This window comes from Taurulus bubalis, assembly GCF_910589615.1.
Source record: "Taurulus bubalis genome assembly, chromosome: 2".
In the NCBI taxonomy this organism is placed as follows: domain Eukaryota; kingdom Metazoa; phylum Chordata; class Actinopteri; order Perciformes; family Cottidae; genus Taurulus; species Taurulus bubalis.
In genome coordinates, this window is record NC_136590.1 from 26,066,796 (window position 1) to 26,083,827 (window position 17,032).

A 17,032-nucleotide genomic window follows, 5' to 3' on the forward strand; every position below is an offset into this window, starting at 1 on the left:
TCCCTTACGAAAAAAAGAAACATTTTTGGATAGTTTGTAAGTTGACAAAAAAAACCTGACCCTGCTTCAGACGCTCTAGTTGCCCGTCTAGCAGCAGGTTTGTGTGTGTGTGTGTGTGTGTGTGTGTGTGTGTGTGTGTGTGTGTGTGTGTGTGTGTGTGTGTGTGTGTGTGTGTGTGTCGATGCCTGTTTGGTTTCTTAAGGCTGACTGGAGACATAAAGGGCTCAGACTGTATAAGGCATTTACACACGGAGGTGGGCGTGACAAGAAAATGAGAAATACTCGTCGGCAAATATTTATTATATTATTGTAAAAGGTAAGAACGGAAAGAAAAGGTTTGTGGTTTGTGGTGTCTTTTGGGACGCGTCTTGAGCTGGGTCTTCTGGTCATTTGAGACTAGTCAGAAGACATTCTGGACATGTTCAAGATGGATCTAAGTCCAAGTCAAGTATGGAGTCTGTCACAGCACATCTCAAGTTTATAAAATAAAAACAAGTAATTTGAAGTCTTCAAAGGCAAGTCAACATCAACATGTATGTCTGTGACATGTCTCCACATGCTGGCCATTAAAATTACACAGCAACTGAGACCAAGTTCCTCGAATGCAAGTTGTCGTCCCCCCGACCCGCTCCTGGAGAAAGTTGTTCTGGAAAGTTTTTGATTTCATGTTTCGAGCCTAAGGCCTTGGTGGTTTCAGTCCGATTTGACTGAAGTCTGAAGTGACATGTCAACAGCTATGTGTGAGAAAGTATGTTTGTGTGACAAGGAGAAATAATTCAAGTTGCCATTTATGGAGTGAGTGTGTCTCTCTTTGCGTAGTGTGCTGCTGCTGCTGATGTCTTTGACCCAGGTTGGATGTCATTTCCTCTCTTCTGGCCGGCCATATCCTTTTACTTCCCACACAAGCACGCACGCACAAAAGGAAAAACACTTCTCACACTCCGCTCTGGTTCGCACTCATCCCCTTGAGAACACACAGATGTACACGCAACACACTGTCCTAGTTTGTTCATCCACATAAACAATCCTTCACACAAGTTTGCTTTCACTCGCCCTTCCTTAAACATACACACACACACACACACACACACACACACACACACACACACACACACACACACACACAACTTTCTGGGGACGGAGGTAGAGAACGGGTGTTTCAAAAATTACATGCAGACTTTTTGCATCAAGTGTCAACCTTCCTCCTCCTCCTTCTCATCCTCCTCCTCCTTCCTCACTTTGCTGAACTGAAACACAGCCTCGGCATGAGCCATGAAGGAGTAATCTGCCCATATGGGTTAGAAACTCTCCAGAAACGTAAAGCTTTTCCGTGGAACTATATGCAGCACTGCTGAATGTGTGGAATATGGCTCAGACCCCGACGTTAAAAAAAAATCCACTGCGGAGGTCCTTCAGTGAGCACGTGAAAGATTCCACCAACAAGGCTTTGGATGTCTTCTGGAGGAGCGTGAGGGAGAGGCGGCTGTCGGGTGAGTTGAGATATATGATGTATGATATGATATGATGTGGATGCAGATTACTCAACTGGTTGGCAGGTTTGAAAGTGGAGTTCATGCAAGGTTTCAGAAAGAAATTGAAATCAGGGATGGGAGATGAGGTTAAAATCTTTTATTATGTGAAACTTGATTACTATCAACATGTATATCGTGACCCTTTATTGGAATGTCAGCATCTGTGGAGTTGTACTCACTTGTCTGTGATGTTGTGGTGGTGTTTTTTTTGCACAAGCTGGAAAGCTGAGAGTTCAGAGTCATATGCAGTGGCTGCCTGCATCAGTTTGTTCAAATCTGGGCCTTTAAAGGTCCTCATTGTCAGCCTGGTCTCATGGCAGTTTACGAAAATGGTCACAAAATGCAACCTTTTAGTTTCGTGTCCAGGGACACCAATTGTCCTTTTTGGTGCAATTAGGATCTTTTTTGTGGTGGACACCAGCATTAAACACATTCATGCATTTTATGGTCAAAGCTAGTGGCATTATATTAGATTTTAAGAAACACAGAAAATGATGAACAGGACGGGAGGTAGATGGGTAAGTTCTTTTTCTAAACCTGACTAAGTGGTTTTGTTCCCTAAACCTAAAATTTGTTTTGTTGCCCAAACCTAACTGGACCTTGTCATTTTAAGCCAACAATTATGTTTTTCCTAAACCTTACGACATGGTTTTGTAGCCCAAACTTATCTTTTGTTTGTTATGTAATGTCGGGCCGACTGAAAAATAAGTTGTGCTGAGCAACATGAAAACCAATGTGACAATCAACAGATTGCAGTTTAATTAATTAATCCAGAAGTTAATGCTTTTGAGTCCTTTTGTGGTGGATATGCAAAAGGTCAAGACTTTCAATGAGTTGGTGGAACCTCTGCTGCAGATTGAGCTACTGCCAAAGAGTGAAAGTACAGATTGTAATGAAGTAATATGTCACCCAATGTCAGAGCATGGCTCTGTGATTACTTTGTAATCATTTCTGGAAACACTTAACTTATATGGCATGGAGGCATGAACTGCTTTAACAGGCTTTACTTGTTAGGAAGTTAAACAGTATTGTTGGTTTTGGTCTCTTCATGGGGTTATTGATATTAATAAATATAAATAACAACCTTGTCCTTTTTTTTTATATCGCAAAGCTGCCATAGCATCCTGGTCAGCGCCTGCTTATTTCTGTCCATCCATGTAGTTGCTCAACAAAACCAGTGCATTTGAGCGGTTGCTGTGACTGATTGTGGTTTCACGTCTCGCTGAAGCCGAAACAGCTCTCCGGTGTTTGTTGCACGGTGGCTCACTTGTTGATACAGCGTCTGCTAAATGAAGTCCTCGGCAACCAGCAATCTCGAAGTGCGTACTACCTCACTGAGAGGCATTGAGTCTCTTTCCATCTGACGGATCACGAGTGGCCGGGAAGTCTCTGTTCTGACACCTAAACCTCCTCAGCAGGCGTCTGGCAGTGTTCCATCACCGTTAACAGAAAGCAGGTTTCAGTAGATCGGTGAACCTGGGACGCAGGCCTGTGGAGTGTGGGGAGAAAAAGGTGTGCTGTTTAACTAAAGCTCCAGGGAATGGTAGGGTTGTATTTCCCTGGAGGTAGATGAGCTGTGAGCTGAAAATTCTACAAATGGCAACTTTCCATCGGCTTACTAGTTAGCTAGCTAGTCAATTTTGCTGGCTTGTTAGCCTGGTACTGTGAGACCATTTTACCGCTTTCTGTCATGTGGACAAAGCGTGTAGGCATCTGTCGTGTAGGCTGGCTTTATCTTGATAGCTCATGCTCATTACTTTACTTGAAAATAAAAGTACTTTTTGTATTAATCTAGCCTGTATTAATCTTCTTTTTTTATTTTTTTTATTAATCTAGCCTCGGAAACTGGCCAAAATAAAACCTGTGTGTGCTGATTCTCAGAGCTGAACTCTGATGACCCTGACAATGTAAATTAATGTTTGTTACTTTTCCATGAACACACAGTATGGCACACAATATATTGGTGAGGCAGGTTTCTGAGGTGAGAATTTTAGTTGTTTTTTGTCAGGATGCTGCAAACATTCAGAGCAGCTCCCTTCAGGGGTTTAAATGAACTTCTATGATAAACTGAAAAGTTGAGGGAGGAATAATCCCTCTGCTGAATGTTTACGTCCAGACTCAGCGAGTGCTTCTTAAAGTTCAAGGAATACCTCAGATTCTTTGACTACCTGTGTGTTTTTCTGTGTGCCGCTCGGTGAGTGTGTTTGTGTGGGAACGGTATTTTTTATTTTTTTCCTGAGTGTGGTTAATTCAGACATCTGGTTCTGCTTTTCTTGTGAGAACTGATACCTGGCTCTGTGTGTGTGTGTGTGTGTGTGTGTGTGTGTGTGTGTGTGTGTGTGTGTGTGTGTGTGTGTGTGTGTGTGTGTGTGTGTGTGTGCGCGTGCGGTCATGCTCACTGATTGGCTGAGATGGATTATGTAATCCTGTGCTCTGTAATCCTCTTGAGCACTCACACATTTACACACACGGGAGAGGGAGGAACGGAAAGAGAGAGAGTGAGAGAAGTTTTTAGTTGTTTTTTTAGAGACTCTCAGTAATGGCTTTGCACTAAACTCTGTTTACTTTACATACAATTATTCAATTTTGAATACCTTCCAAGCAGCCACTGATTTCCAGTCATTTCCATATGCCGTGAAGATAGTTATATTTATTTAAAACATGCATAATGGATGACCTTATTTTCAAAGATGTGTATTACTGTCTCCTAAATATGGCAATCCCATTCAAAGAAACTGCATTGTGAATTATGTTTTTCAGAAAATGTATTTCATCATTATTTACTTTTGCTCTTTAATGTATCACCAAACCGTTTCAAATGAGTCCGCAGAAGACCGCATAGGGACTTTCTAAACCTAAGTACTTTTTGTTCCATTTGTATTATGTATTGTTTCAACATTTTAGTCATTTAAGACCAACCATGATGTTTTTTAACTAAACCTAACAAAGTAGTTTTGTAGGGTTTTATGTATTTTTTTTAACAGGTTTCAAGCTGCAATTGGGTAGAAAATACAACCTAAAATACTACCCTAAAATAATAATTAAGAATTCAGTTTAGATAACCGGGGAACATATTTTTATGTTGGTTTTGCACCAGGTTTACTGCAAATTAACTTCAGTTAAACTTAATTGTTGCCATATTGTCAAAAAAAAGAGGGAAGTACAGACCTGGAAAATTATAACCAATAAAAAAACTATTCGATTAAGACCCATTGTATAAGAATAAGAGTAATTTTTCCTGACACTTGTACAGTGGCTCCACTGAACCTCTGCATTCCAGCTGTGCAGACACTTGGCGAACAGTTGATAAAATGTATTTCCCACATACTGTAGGGCAGATTATTTTTGCCATTTAAAAAATTCCAACACAACCTCATCAGAGTGGTGGAATCAACCGAGTCTGCACTCCGATAATGTTCAACTTTTCATAACCGAACTGCATGTGAACTGAACCAGCTTTGCGCCTCTCCCGAGGAGCGACGGCCGTATTTAGCTGCAGTGTGAACACGGCCCGCGAGAGTCGCAGCTCTAATCCTCGTCTCTGTCCCTCGCGTTGTCCTCCACTTGTCTTTCATCACCGGCTTCCTCCGAGTCTCTCCACAGGAGCATCTCCCCATCCATTCTCCTTCATCAGCCTAATGTCCTAATATTTACCCCTTCGCTAAAAAGTTGTCATAATTCACAGCCCAAATATGGTCTTCCATTCAAACCTCACAGGCGGCGCCGTGACAAACAGTCTTTGCTAGTCGCACTCTGTAAACTTTGGCTTAACTTTTTCCTTATGCCTGGTCGGACTCATCGCGTGCGCGTCTCCAGAAACCTCAGATGCAAAGTGGAAGTTAATTCAGAGGTGGAGACTTTTGTAAAATCTCCACAGAGAACTGAATGGTAAAACTAAAATAAACATAATTGCTTTTCTTGTATTTTTGCTCAGTTGTTGGCTTTGTCAGAGTGGGAGGATTGTGAGAGGATTGCAAAGGGAATTTAGATTTAATCCAGATTCACAAGGTGTTTTTATAGACTTCGAGGGGTGTTTTAATGTGACTGGAGGTATTGTTCAGGTTTCACCAGGCCACCATGCTGCGAGTCCTCACGGTGTCTAAGCTGTACCCCTGTTGAACTTCAAATAAAATCTGTAAAGAACCGCAATTGACATTTTGCAACTGGCACATCAGCTGAGAGGTGTGCCAGGAAGTTTTTTTTTAGCAGTGATTACAATTACTCCGCTGATCTTGTTCACATGTCTGCAGGTCACCAACGGTTGTTCAGAGATGTTTCTGTTTAATGAGGTAGTACTGAGAGCAAAGCCCTATGCAGATTTATACTTTTACTTAGATAGATTAACAAAAAAATGTTTTTTCATTTCCTAGTTTGCTTTAATGTTTGTGTGCCATTTTCCACTTTGTGATACTGGATAATAAACCAAATTATTTAAGAAGTGAATCCTACAACAACTGAAAAACTGCATATATATATATATATATATATATATATATATATATATATATATATATATATATATTCAGCCGAGAAGGAATCTAGGAGAGGGCACATACAAAAGAATGGATCATTTACTGTCAGAATCTTTCTCGTTTGGAAGGAGACCCAGAAGCTACCACTGTTTATTTGCATAAACAGACAACTACTCATATGCAATAGTTTTACTGCTAAACAGCCTTACATAATAAAGTGGTTCTTGAGGATAAAGATAATTAAAACTGAAAATGAGAACGCAGAGAGTCACAGAGGCTCTGAGCCAAATGTGATGGAAGGAATCAATGTGAAGGCTGGTGTTTGTTCTGCAGTGATCAGAGATGGGCCGAGCTAAACATCATCTGGGGGATGGGAACCAAAGATATATATACACACACACACACACACACACAGACACACACACACACACACACACACACACACACACACACACACACACACACACACACACACACACACAGTTCCCCCTCATGTCTCCGCAGCTTTGACAGAAAGAGTATAACACACGCTAAGACACAGACTCTTTATCATCAGCTTTCAAACAAACACACACACACACACACACACACACAGTTTTGGTTGTGGTCTTGCAACTTGTGCGGTACATTATTCAGTTTGGGGGCAAGACGGTGCCAAATAAAGTGTGTGTGTGTGTGTGTGTGTGTGTGTGTGTGTGTGTGTGTGTGTGTGTGTGTGTGTGTGTATGTGTGTGTGTGTGTGAAGAAATGCAGCTTTGAAGAAATATTTTCCTCGTTGCATGTGCTGAATAAGACATTTTGAGAGGACCACATTGTTACAATTAACTTTCGTGAGCTGAAAATGCACTGGGAAAGGGCTATAAGTTACAGTTATAAAGTATAAGATGAAAACCCGCAGCTCCCAAACCGAATAGCGACCTGTCTATCTCAAGGTAACCACGACCGAAAACATAACCTGCTTTATCGTCTATTTGACACTAAATAGAACCATCATTTAATGAGTGTACATCATGCTGTATTGAAGAAGACTTGAAACCTGCGATTGAGACCATAAACTCATGTTAAAATGTTAAATATTAAATCAAGTGAGAATTAGGGCCATTTTTCTCATCGACTTCTATACAATCTGACTTCTCTTTGCATCCAGAGGAGCTACCCCCTGCTGGCCATTAAAAGAAAAGAAAAAATGTAGTTAGTTGAATTAAGGCACTTCCATTGGCTTCACTCCTCACAAAGGGAGGTTGCAGCCTGGTCTCTCGTCATAGCAGCCTGGATTTCATCAGCAGTGTTACCTCATCCTGACTGAGCATTGGGACCACATGCCTTTTCCCCTCTTCTCTCCTTCCTTCCTTCTGCACACTTCATTCTTTAACTTTCCCTCGCTCTGCTTTGCTATTTTTCTTTCTGCGCGCCCACTCTAACCTTCTCTTCTTTCCTCTCTGTTTCCTGTCACTCTGACTGTATTTGTACTATAGGCTCAGGGGTCGTGTGTGTGTGTGTGTGTGTGTGTGTGTGTGTGTGTGTGTGTGTGTGTGTGTGTGTGTGTGTGCGCGTGTGTGTGTGTGTGTGTGTGTGTGTGTGTGAGAGTGTGTGAGAGAGAGCATTTTACTACTCTGATTGAGGCTATATGTTACAGTTAAAAAACCTTTCCAGATGTGAAGTAAAATAATTCCCCAACTCAAAAAGAAAAAGAAGAAAATAAATACAGCTGGCATAAAGTATGAGAGGATTCAGATTTCAGGTTTCTCGACGCACACATCAGCTAAGAGAATATCTGAAAGTTGTCCTTTTGAGTAATAGGTTCCCTTCTGCTTGCCTTCTTTTCAGAATTCATGAATATTTTTACAATATGGGACCCTCCAAATAATGTTTATCAAAAATTGTTTGATTGCAGAAGATGAAATCTGTCAGTAGGAGAGAAGATTAGAATAAGGAAGGAGCAGCGTTTCCTCTCCAGGATAAGAATGACTGACTGGCTTTCTGATGAAAAGCTGAAAAGAAAATGCCTCTTTAATGTTGCAGCAGATGAGACGGAAAGTGGCTTTGTTTGTTGAGCCATTCAAGAGCCTGTTAACACCGGCATCGACCACATCTTCCTCCAGGAGTGAATCCTAATGGTTTTGTGGCAAATCGCAGCAGAGCTTTGTGGCTTTTTTTATTTCGTTTTTTATAAAACTCTTTAGAGAATGTCTGATGGGCAGATTCCCTTCGATTTCTAGTCCACACAAAAACAGCAAAGGTGGTCATTCTTCCATCCATTTGTCCATCACTTATGCACCATGATATCATCATGGTGGAGGTAGGCTCTGCAGGATCCAGAACGTGTTTCGTTTTCTCAATGTAAGCCAATTTCCCAAGATCAACAAGAGAAAGGTTTTATCACACGAGCTGCCTGATTTGGCCAGCAATTATTTTATTTCCGTTTGTCCCCCTCTAGAGTGACACATGGAAGCTCCCTCTGCAGACTGCCTCATTTCTCTGTAACATCCAGATATGACCTTGGACCACACAACCTCTTCTCAACCATGGAGATCTTGAAAGACGACGGACAAAAAGGACCCACTAAAGCAAATCGCAAGAGAGAGAAGGAGGAGGGGAGGCCGAATCTACCGGAGGACGGAGATCCAGGAGATCCCTCCTACGACAGTCTCACATTACTGAAGAACTCATGCTCCATCATGGTCTCATTCGTCAACAAGCCCTTGAGATGCTTCTTCACCTGGGGCAGCAATTGGCTTTCTGACATCTGCTGTGTCGAACAAGGAGGTGTTGACCTCCATCCCAACTTCTTCACACTTGCCTTTTAAACTGTAAGATATTGAACAACAATACAAAGCACACATGGAGATTGGCCAAACAACATTTGATGCAATGAGACAAACAAAATACATATGGCTGGTATTTGCAGCTGCCTTCTTAACGAGCTACGTCAAGGCTGATTGTAATTGGTGGCACGCTGTGTTTGTAGAACTTCCCAGGGTCACAACCACTGAAAACACATCCTGTTTTAGCAGATCATGTGACCTCCAAGGCTGAACGGCGGTTGTTAAACTCGACAAACTCGGTGTTCGGTTGGATGTGTCCGTGGCTGTGACTGCATTCATGAAAACACAGCGCTGCCACAGAAACTCTTAATGGACCAGGCTGAGTATAAATCCCGTGGCCTAACGGTCTGTTGGCTTTCTTTACAGCGCTGAGCGGGCTGCGCAGAGTTGATAGGAAAATGAAACGACTCTTCCTGCCTGAAAGAAGTCACTATGACGAGCCAAAACGTTTTTATATTGGGCCAATGTACATCACTGTCTTTTATCCACCACCAAGATATATTTAACCTCTGTAGTTTTGTTAAGTGGTGCCATTATAAATGATATTGTGGCTAAGGTTTTTGTGTAGAAATCTGAGATGGAGCTGAATGTTCTTCTCCCTCTGCTCCCAACCTTTAAGTGTTTTGTTGGCATTTTCAGTCAGTCCAACGCTCTACTCACAATAACACACCACTCCTTAGTGGAGGTGCGTCTTCTTAACAGGCAACCTTTTGTTGCTTACACTATTGTGCTGCAGGCTCGAGCACAAAAACACCATTTAGCCTCTTGTATGAGCAATATCAAAATAAAAAAGTCAATTTAAATTACTATTTGAAAAAAAAAAATCATAGTTACTTCTTTTTTTTGTTGTAAATATGTTTTATTGATTTTCACAGTTTTTATCCCACCAGGGAAGAGGATTCACACATGTCTGAGGGCAATTACAGATTGAAATTTGAAACCTCCACCGACCCCCTCTAGGCTTACAGGCTACGGAACGTATACATTTAGATAAATGCAGGTACATTCAGGTGACGGAGATGTAGAAACAATATCAAAATAATTGCATTAATCGATCATCAAATACTAAAGTGAGAAGTTACATGTAAGAAATAAAATGGTTAATAGCTAAAGAAAACAAAATTCAAATAAATAAATACAAAATAAAAAGGGGAGGAGGGGCTGCTCACTGTTGCGATGGGACGGATAGGGGATCCACAGTCTTTGTTGAGAGGTTCTTGTAAGGAGTCGTAGTATTCTAGAAAAGGTCTTCATACTTTACCAAAGGTTTGGGAGGAAGCTCTGAGAGTATATTTAATTTGTTCAAGTGTCAAGAAACACATGACATCTTTGTCCCAGTGGGAGAACGATGGAGGGGCACGTTGCTTCCATCTCAGAAGGATCAAACGTCGAGCAAGAAGTGTTGTGAAGGCTGCGACCACATTGGCTTCATTTGGTAAACGGGTACGGAGTTCCTCTGGTGTTAAGAGTGCAGGTCAAATTGAGTTGCAAACATCTCACTATAAGCTTTAAAAATACTTATCCAAAAGGTGGAGAGTTTCGGGCATAGCCAAAACATGTGTAACAGGGCCCTATTTCTCGTAGTCAAAGTCAAGCAAATGTCCTAATCTCCATCTTAAATTAGCGAGATGATTGATATCAGGCTATCTGGGTTTCTTCACGGCTAATCCGCGCTGAAACGTCTCGTTAATTCTAGCCAGACGTCAGTCATCTGGATAAATGCGCGCGCCCGCTCCTCTTCAGAAGGGATAATAATGGAGCACTGACACCACGATGTTCTAACAGTACAATGGAAAATACACTCAGAGGAACCTCTTTTTATTTCTCTACTGAGAAGCAGGAGATGATCATGAAGGCATATGAGGAAGTCAATACCGTAGTCATTCACAGCAAACGCGTTGCGAATATTCCAACGTTTTTGCAACATTGTTGCCGTGAACGCAACTTTAACACCGCCCGCTGCGAGACATAAGCGTCGCAAATATATCAGACAAGTTAAATGCGTCAGTGTTGGGAAAATGCATCTTCATCCCACAGATCAATCAGATTATATTTACGAATAAATATATACTTATGAGGATATATGTACTGTATGCACGTATGAATCATGTACTATATGTGTGTATATGAGTTTGAATATGTGTATGGGTGGATCAGTATGTATGTATTATTCATAATCAGAAATTCAATCAATTGAAGCAGTGAAAATAAATTGTGTGTGATTCTCTGTATTCTCATCACGATCACCTTAATCATGTTCTACAATAATGATATGTATGGTGTACTAATAGCACTGTCATATCATTATGAGTGCTTTCAACACATCCATAAGTTTCTTAAGAGCTAAATAAACTTAAGAACGGCGCGGCATGCAGCGGCTGATAGTCTGTGTCTGAGACGGGCGATCAGCTGCGCCTGTGGTGATCAATGTCCGCGGCTCGAGAAGCTCTCGTAAATAAATTATTTCTTGCCGGCAAAATCTATAGCGCCGTGTACAGGAAGTCATGATAATGTAAAGGATGGATCCTGGCGATCTGAAAGAACTCGCTCCCTATAAAACTAATATAACTAATATCGCTCCTTTATCAATGAGGAAGGGAGCTGCCTTTTTTGTCCGTGGGAGTGTCCACCTTATCCAGTGAATTTCAGTAAGCCTGCCCGGGAGCAGGTTTACATTTTTGGATGTGTTGCTATGGTGATTTATCTAAGCTAGCTTCGAAAAACCAAGAAAGCCAGACCTACGTCATCTTATCCTGACAATTAGCCCGCTAACTCAGTAAGCCAGGTACGAGAAATAGGGCCCAGGTCTGCTGGCTGGCCTTTACATCGAGGACATAACGGATCAGAATTAGGGTACATTTCTGCCAATCTAGCATTAGTGTAATGAGCCCTGTGGACCACTTTTAGCTGTATGATATATGATGTATATATCAAGTCTAAAATAGAGTCCCATTGGTCATTTGTTATAACCAGTCCAAGATCTGAATCCCAGGCCATTTTTACCTTTTCTAAGGAGTGCGAGTTGATATTGTTAACGAGCTTGTATGTTTGGGATATCAATCGGGTCAATTCGGGTCCAGTTCTAGGAGGCTGACATACAGTTACATTTTAACAGACGGAAAATGGTTAGGTTCCATTTTAATGTCTGCATTCACTAAATTCAACGTGAATTAATTAATTATCAAACCATTTTATCTCTAGATAATTTTGTGTACGAGCCTCATCGGTTGTAAACTAGTGGAGATTCTCCTCCAGAGAAATTAGTGAGCTGATGGTGTCACATCTCTCATGTATCAATATTTCAAGTTGATCAACTTAATACTTTTTAACCAGAACATTCACTATTTGAATTAAATAGTTTGATAATAATCGCAATGTAATTGCATTAACCATTAACACAATATATCTGGGCCCAATCCATATTTTTTCATGTACCTTTTGTTTTTCTTCAGTGATTCTAATTAAAATGTTAAGTCCACGTTTAATTTCATGCAAAACTTTAACAGAAAACATTAATAAATAATAACAAACTTAGCTGGTAATTCTGCCTTGCAGTGCCTTGTTTTTGCCTCTAAGTCAGTTTATAGTGAAGGAAAGAAAAAAATAGGAAAAAATATCTTTCCCTGTAAGTAAAGTACATTTGGTATCTGTTATCATTTTTAGTAAAGTTTTTCGACACAACATTGGTTTGTAAGATCCAGCCGGTCGGCGGGGTTGACAAGGTTAGAAAACCGCTGTTTGTTTCTATACTCTGCAACACAATGAAAACCACCTGAGGTTGTATTGAAGCAGTGGAGGGACAGGGATTTGAAAAGATGTCAGAGTGAAAGAGTGAAAAGCCCCATGCCAGTCCATAATATGTATTGTGTTGGTTTTAATATCTTGGAGCAAATGTGCTTCAGCATCTTCCAAAAAGAGGAGAGGAGAGGAGGAGGCCAAAGAAAGACCCAAATTGGCTGCTTTTCTCATCATCTCGCTGTCTTCCTTTGTAGAGAAGAAGGGTGTGGCAGTTAACCAGGGTGAATCAGAGGCAAAGCGCTTATCTGACATGGTTCTGCTCTTTTGGAGCAGCAGGGTAACCTGTGGCTTACAGAGGCTGTTTAAACAGGCAACTTTTTATCCTGAGGCAACGACATATTATTGTTTTTTGCCAGTTTCAATGTAGTTGAACTCATTTCGATCATGAAATACTACTCATTCTCATTCTACACAAAACACTAGTTTATTTTTGCTGAATAGAAATGTGTTGCCCTCACTATGCATGTATGTATACGTGCACAACTATGCAGCAAGCTAAGCACATTTCCAATAAATGCTGACAACTTTGAGGTTTTCACTACAGACAACTGTGAGAAAACATTGTTGGACTTCAAATTCAATGATGGTGATAATAAATCTGAAAATTATGAGATTTCATGTTGCGTTACACCAAAGATATTCTAAAAAAGAGTTATTACAGTAACAAGACAACTAGCTCCACCAAAGTACAGACTAGTTGTCAAAGTAGTTGCTTGATCTTCATGTGAGGAGGATCCAAAGCATCACCACGTCCCCGAGGAAGGAAAAGACAAGTATCTGAGGCTGTCAAAGAGGTTGATGATTTAACTCTTCTTTTTTTTGACACTGTGATTTGTGCTGTTGTATTGAATTGCGTTGTGTCAGTAGTACGTTATCTACAACCTCAGAAAACATCAGTTAAATGAGCCCCTCTGTGATACAACAAAAACAAGTTTCATAAATAATTATTCCAAGGCCTCAGAGTCTTTGTGTTGAGAATGAGACAGTATCTGCATTGTCAGATCCAGGCGTCTGTTTCCGCCACTGGGAAATAAAAATTCTCAAACTTTTTTTTGTTTTGTTTAACCTGTCAAACCAAATCATCCCGTGCCTTTTGGTGCTCATAAACTGATTAGCTCGTCTTGTTGTTTTAATTAATACCTCATGTGTCACTGCTCTGCTTCTTGCTGCAGGCCCAGTTTGAAATGAAGCCCCACCATGATGTGTCTTGTGGTTTCCATGTCCACAGAAGGGTTTTAATGGTGAGCTTTTGTTCAAAAACTGGAAACCAGCCATGTACCTCGCTCTTCAGTTTATGCAGCGTTTGACTGCTGCCGCTTCACAACGAGAGATTCCCCCAGCACGTGGGCCTACCTGGATGGATGACCCCCCCCCCGCCCCCCCCTTGTGGCTGAATAACTTTCCATACTGCTTCCCAGGAGAAAAAGAAAATGGCTGTTTATTTTGTTCTCGCTACTTTTCCAATCTCGTGGGAGGACACATGATAACGCTGTGGGCCACAAATTGGTTGGGACAATGCAAGACAGAAGCATTGTGTCGGTGAGGCGGACGGCGGCAAGTCATGCAAAAAAAATCATGCACACAGCTGCCCCCAGACGGACCTCATTTTCCCCTTCTCGCGTTGGCATATACACAATCGGCTGTTGGGGGAGAAGCTTCGATCTGATTCTTATTAAACCTCTTTTATACAAATAGTCGGTATAGACAGCTGGATGTAAGTATTCATCACATGTTGGATCACATCCTGGACTCATGGACATGTTGATCATTTTTTGTTTGCCTAAAGGTCTTGATATTGACAACAGGACGGTATTTAAATGAGTATTACATCCAAATAAATGGTCCATAAGCAGCACATGGTTACAGCTTTATTCAGAAACTGGGTGATATACAATAAACTGTATACATTCATGTGCATGTTGTAGAAGAATTTAATTAGAAAAACCCCATATGTGAATCTTGAACTTCAACTCTTTCCATCATTCTGGCCAGAATCTCATTGAGTGCTTCCCGGCACAGATACTCACATCGTTGTTATCGGAGTGCACAGCTCTCCAAAACAGAATCACATCCCGACAGTCGACACAAAAAATGTGTCGGCTTCAACACGCTATCTGCTCAGTCTTTTAATGGAATGGACTAGACTTTATTCATAGTCCAAAAAAGTTTGACAGTTAGAAGCACTTAAACTCTACAATGAATTAATCACCTCTGAAAATGCTGCTACAACAGCTGTATTGTAAAATCCATTATAATCTTTTGCCGTTGTTGTTTCAGTTTGTGACTTCTATACCAGGTTTTTCTTTGAGTCTCTACCCCTGTTTATCTATTTATTTATATGGCTTCACTTTTAAGTAATATTTATATTAATACAGGGTTACAGATTGTGTGAGCGATTGGACGCCTGAAGTTCCCCAAGGGACTGAATAATGCATCTTCTTCCGAGTGTATTTATTGCCTTCAAATAAACCCATGTGACCGATAAAACAGTTGAAACGGCACACAAGTGTTTTGTGTTCTTCTTAAGTTACGCTCACTCAAACTACTTGGTTAAAGTTGGAGAACGGTCGCCTTCATGTTATATATTTAAAATAAAAACTTTTAACCTCTGTTTATAGGATACAGGACGTGAACCGTGATCTCTTGGGTGCCAGACGCTTTGCTTCAAGAGTCTCAGAGTGTTATACCAAATTTTAGCCGTAAGCGTCACACTTGACTCAGAAGCCGCTCCACGAAAACTCGGATGTGCGGCTTGTCACTCACTTACAGGGCCGGAGTGGGGCCACTTTTCAGCCCGGGAATTTCAGGCTCAAGACTGGCCCAATTTTTCCATGGTAGTGGAAATTGGATAAATGAAGCAACAGTTCAGCTCTTACTATCCTGTTGTTGTTTTTTTTATTAATACCATGGTCCAACAAATAATGTAAAGGTTAAATACAACAACAATAATCCACTTCAGATGAGAAGTTAACAAAAAATATTCCACTATTCCACAAGGATAGGTGGATAAATTAACAAAAGCAGAAATAAATAAATCAAACATTTGAAACGTATCCCACTCTTCAACAAAGAGGCATATTGAACTGATATTTACAGTTCAACTCACAGTACAGTATACACTTACATTGTGAATAGCACCAACAGCATCTACAGCATCAGCAACCGCCTAAGCAGTGCACTGGTTTCAGCCACTGTATCTATAACTGTGTCGTTGCTTATAGACATGAGGATTTCCTTCTCTGTGCACATTAACATGAACGCCTCCAAGTTGTCCTGCAAAGTTGAGCAAACAATGCGTATTGGTTCATCAAGTACTGTCATATACTGCTCTTTCTTACAATATATAACGTTAATTCATATTGTTTCCCCTGTTATCCTCTCTACCTGTCCCTGTAGTCATGGCCTCCTCATTGCAAATGTCGGGCTCATAATTTTCAGCAGGAGACTGTCTTATCTGCTACTCCGAAGCTACAAAGAACAATTAAGAGTCATATTACTGCATACTTCAATATCAATATCAATATTATATATCAATATTTGCAAAGTCTATGGATCGCCATATTTTGGGTGATATAAAAAGGCTAATATTTTAATTCAATTTAATATTTTGCTTGGGAATAGGTTGACAACGCTACAACGATATTAATCAAGGCTACAACGTTAGCCGAATAGTTACGTTGCTAATCATTAGGCCTTTGTCTCTCTTTACCAGTTGCCACTTGTGTTTGTCCTCTTGAAAATAAATCGGTAAGCTTGGCACATTTGGCAGCATCCTCCTCCAATGCCTTTCTTTTTTTAAACCTGGCTTTTTCAGCCCCTCCTGCCCTCTTCCTCAGAATGCGGAACGTGTGTAGCCCACTTTAAGAGAAGATGGACTAACGTGACAAACGTCAACAAATACAATTCTCGACCGACCCAGAAGTGGAGCGGCCCACCGGGAACTCTCCCGATTCTTCTGATTACCCTCCCTGGGCCTGCTCACATAAGAATAGCAGCAGGTGGTGAGCAACGCCCGGGAACGTGGCCTGGTTGGAGACAAATAAACTGTACATACCAGGGCTCTCAAGTTTTTAAGACAGGTAAGAGTGACATATCCTCCATATCCTCTCCCTCCCCCCGCATGCCCACAGACCAGCCCCCCTCCCCTCCATATTATTATTAGCTTTATTTTCATTGGTTGCTGGATTACATTTCACCCAGATACAACAGATAGTGAGTGGCACCTCGCGGCAGAACTCCAGGGGATTCGGGGGAGACGTGCTTGATTCCTCCATGGTGAGGGCAGCGCGACCAGGTCATGTTTGTGCGCTGCGGCACATTAAATAGCCTAGAGTTTTTTTTCAGCGTGAGAAATATGATGTGTGGCGGGAGGGCGTGACTTAAGACCGAAATGCGTGACAGTCAC

General features: G+C 41.1%; 1 protein-coding gene across 1 annotated transcript in view; it reads left to right on the top strand.

Annotated features, from left to right (window-relative positions):
* Positions 1 to 1,293: 1,293 nt before the first annotated feature.
* LOC306753893 (rho GTPase-activating protein 7) overlaps positions 1,294 to 17,032 on the top strand; it is a gene marked incomplete at both ends in the record, with an annotated part of 94,689 nt that continues 78,950 nt past the window's right edge. Inside the window, 2 exons of the mRNA XM_079237807.1 lie at positions 1,294 to 1,297; positions 1,347 to 1,490. Coding sequence (XP_079093933.1) covers positions 1,294 to 1,297; positions 1,347 to 1,490 — 148 coding nt within the window. The remainder of the gene's footprint in view (positions 1,298 to 1,346; positions 1,491 to 17,032) is intronic.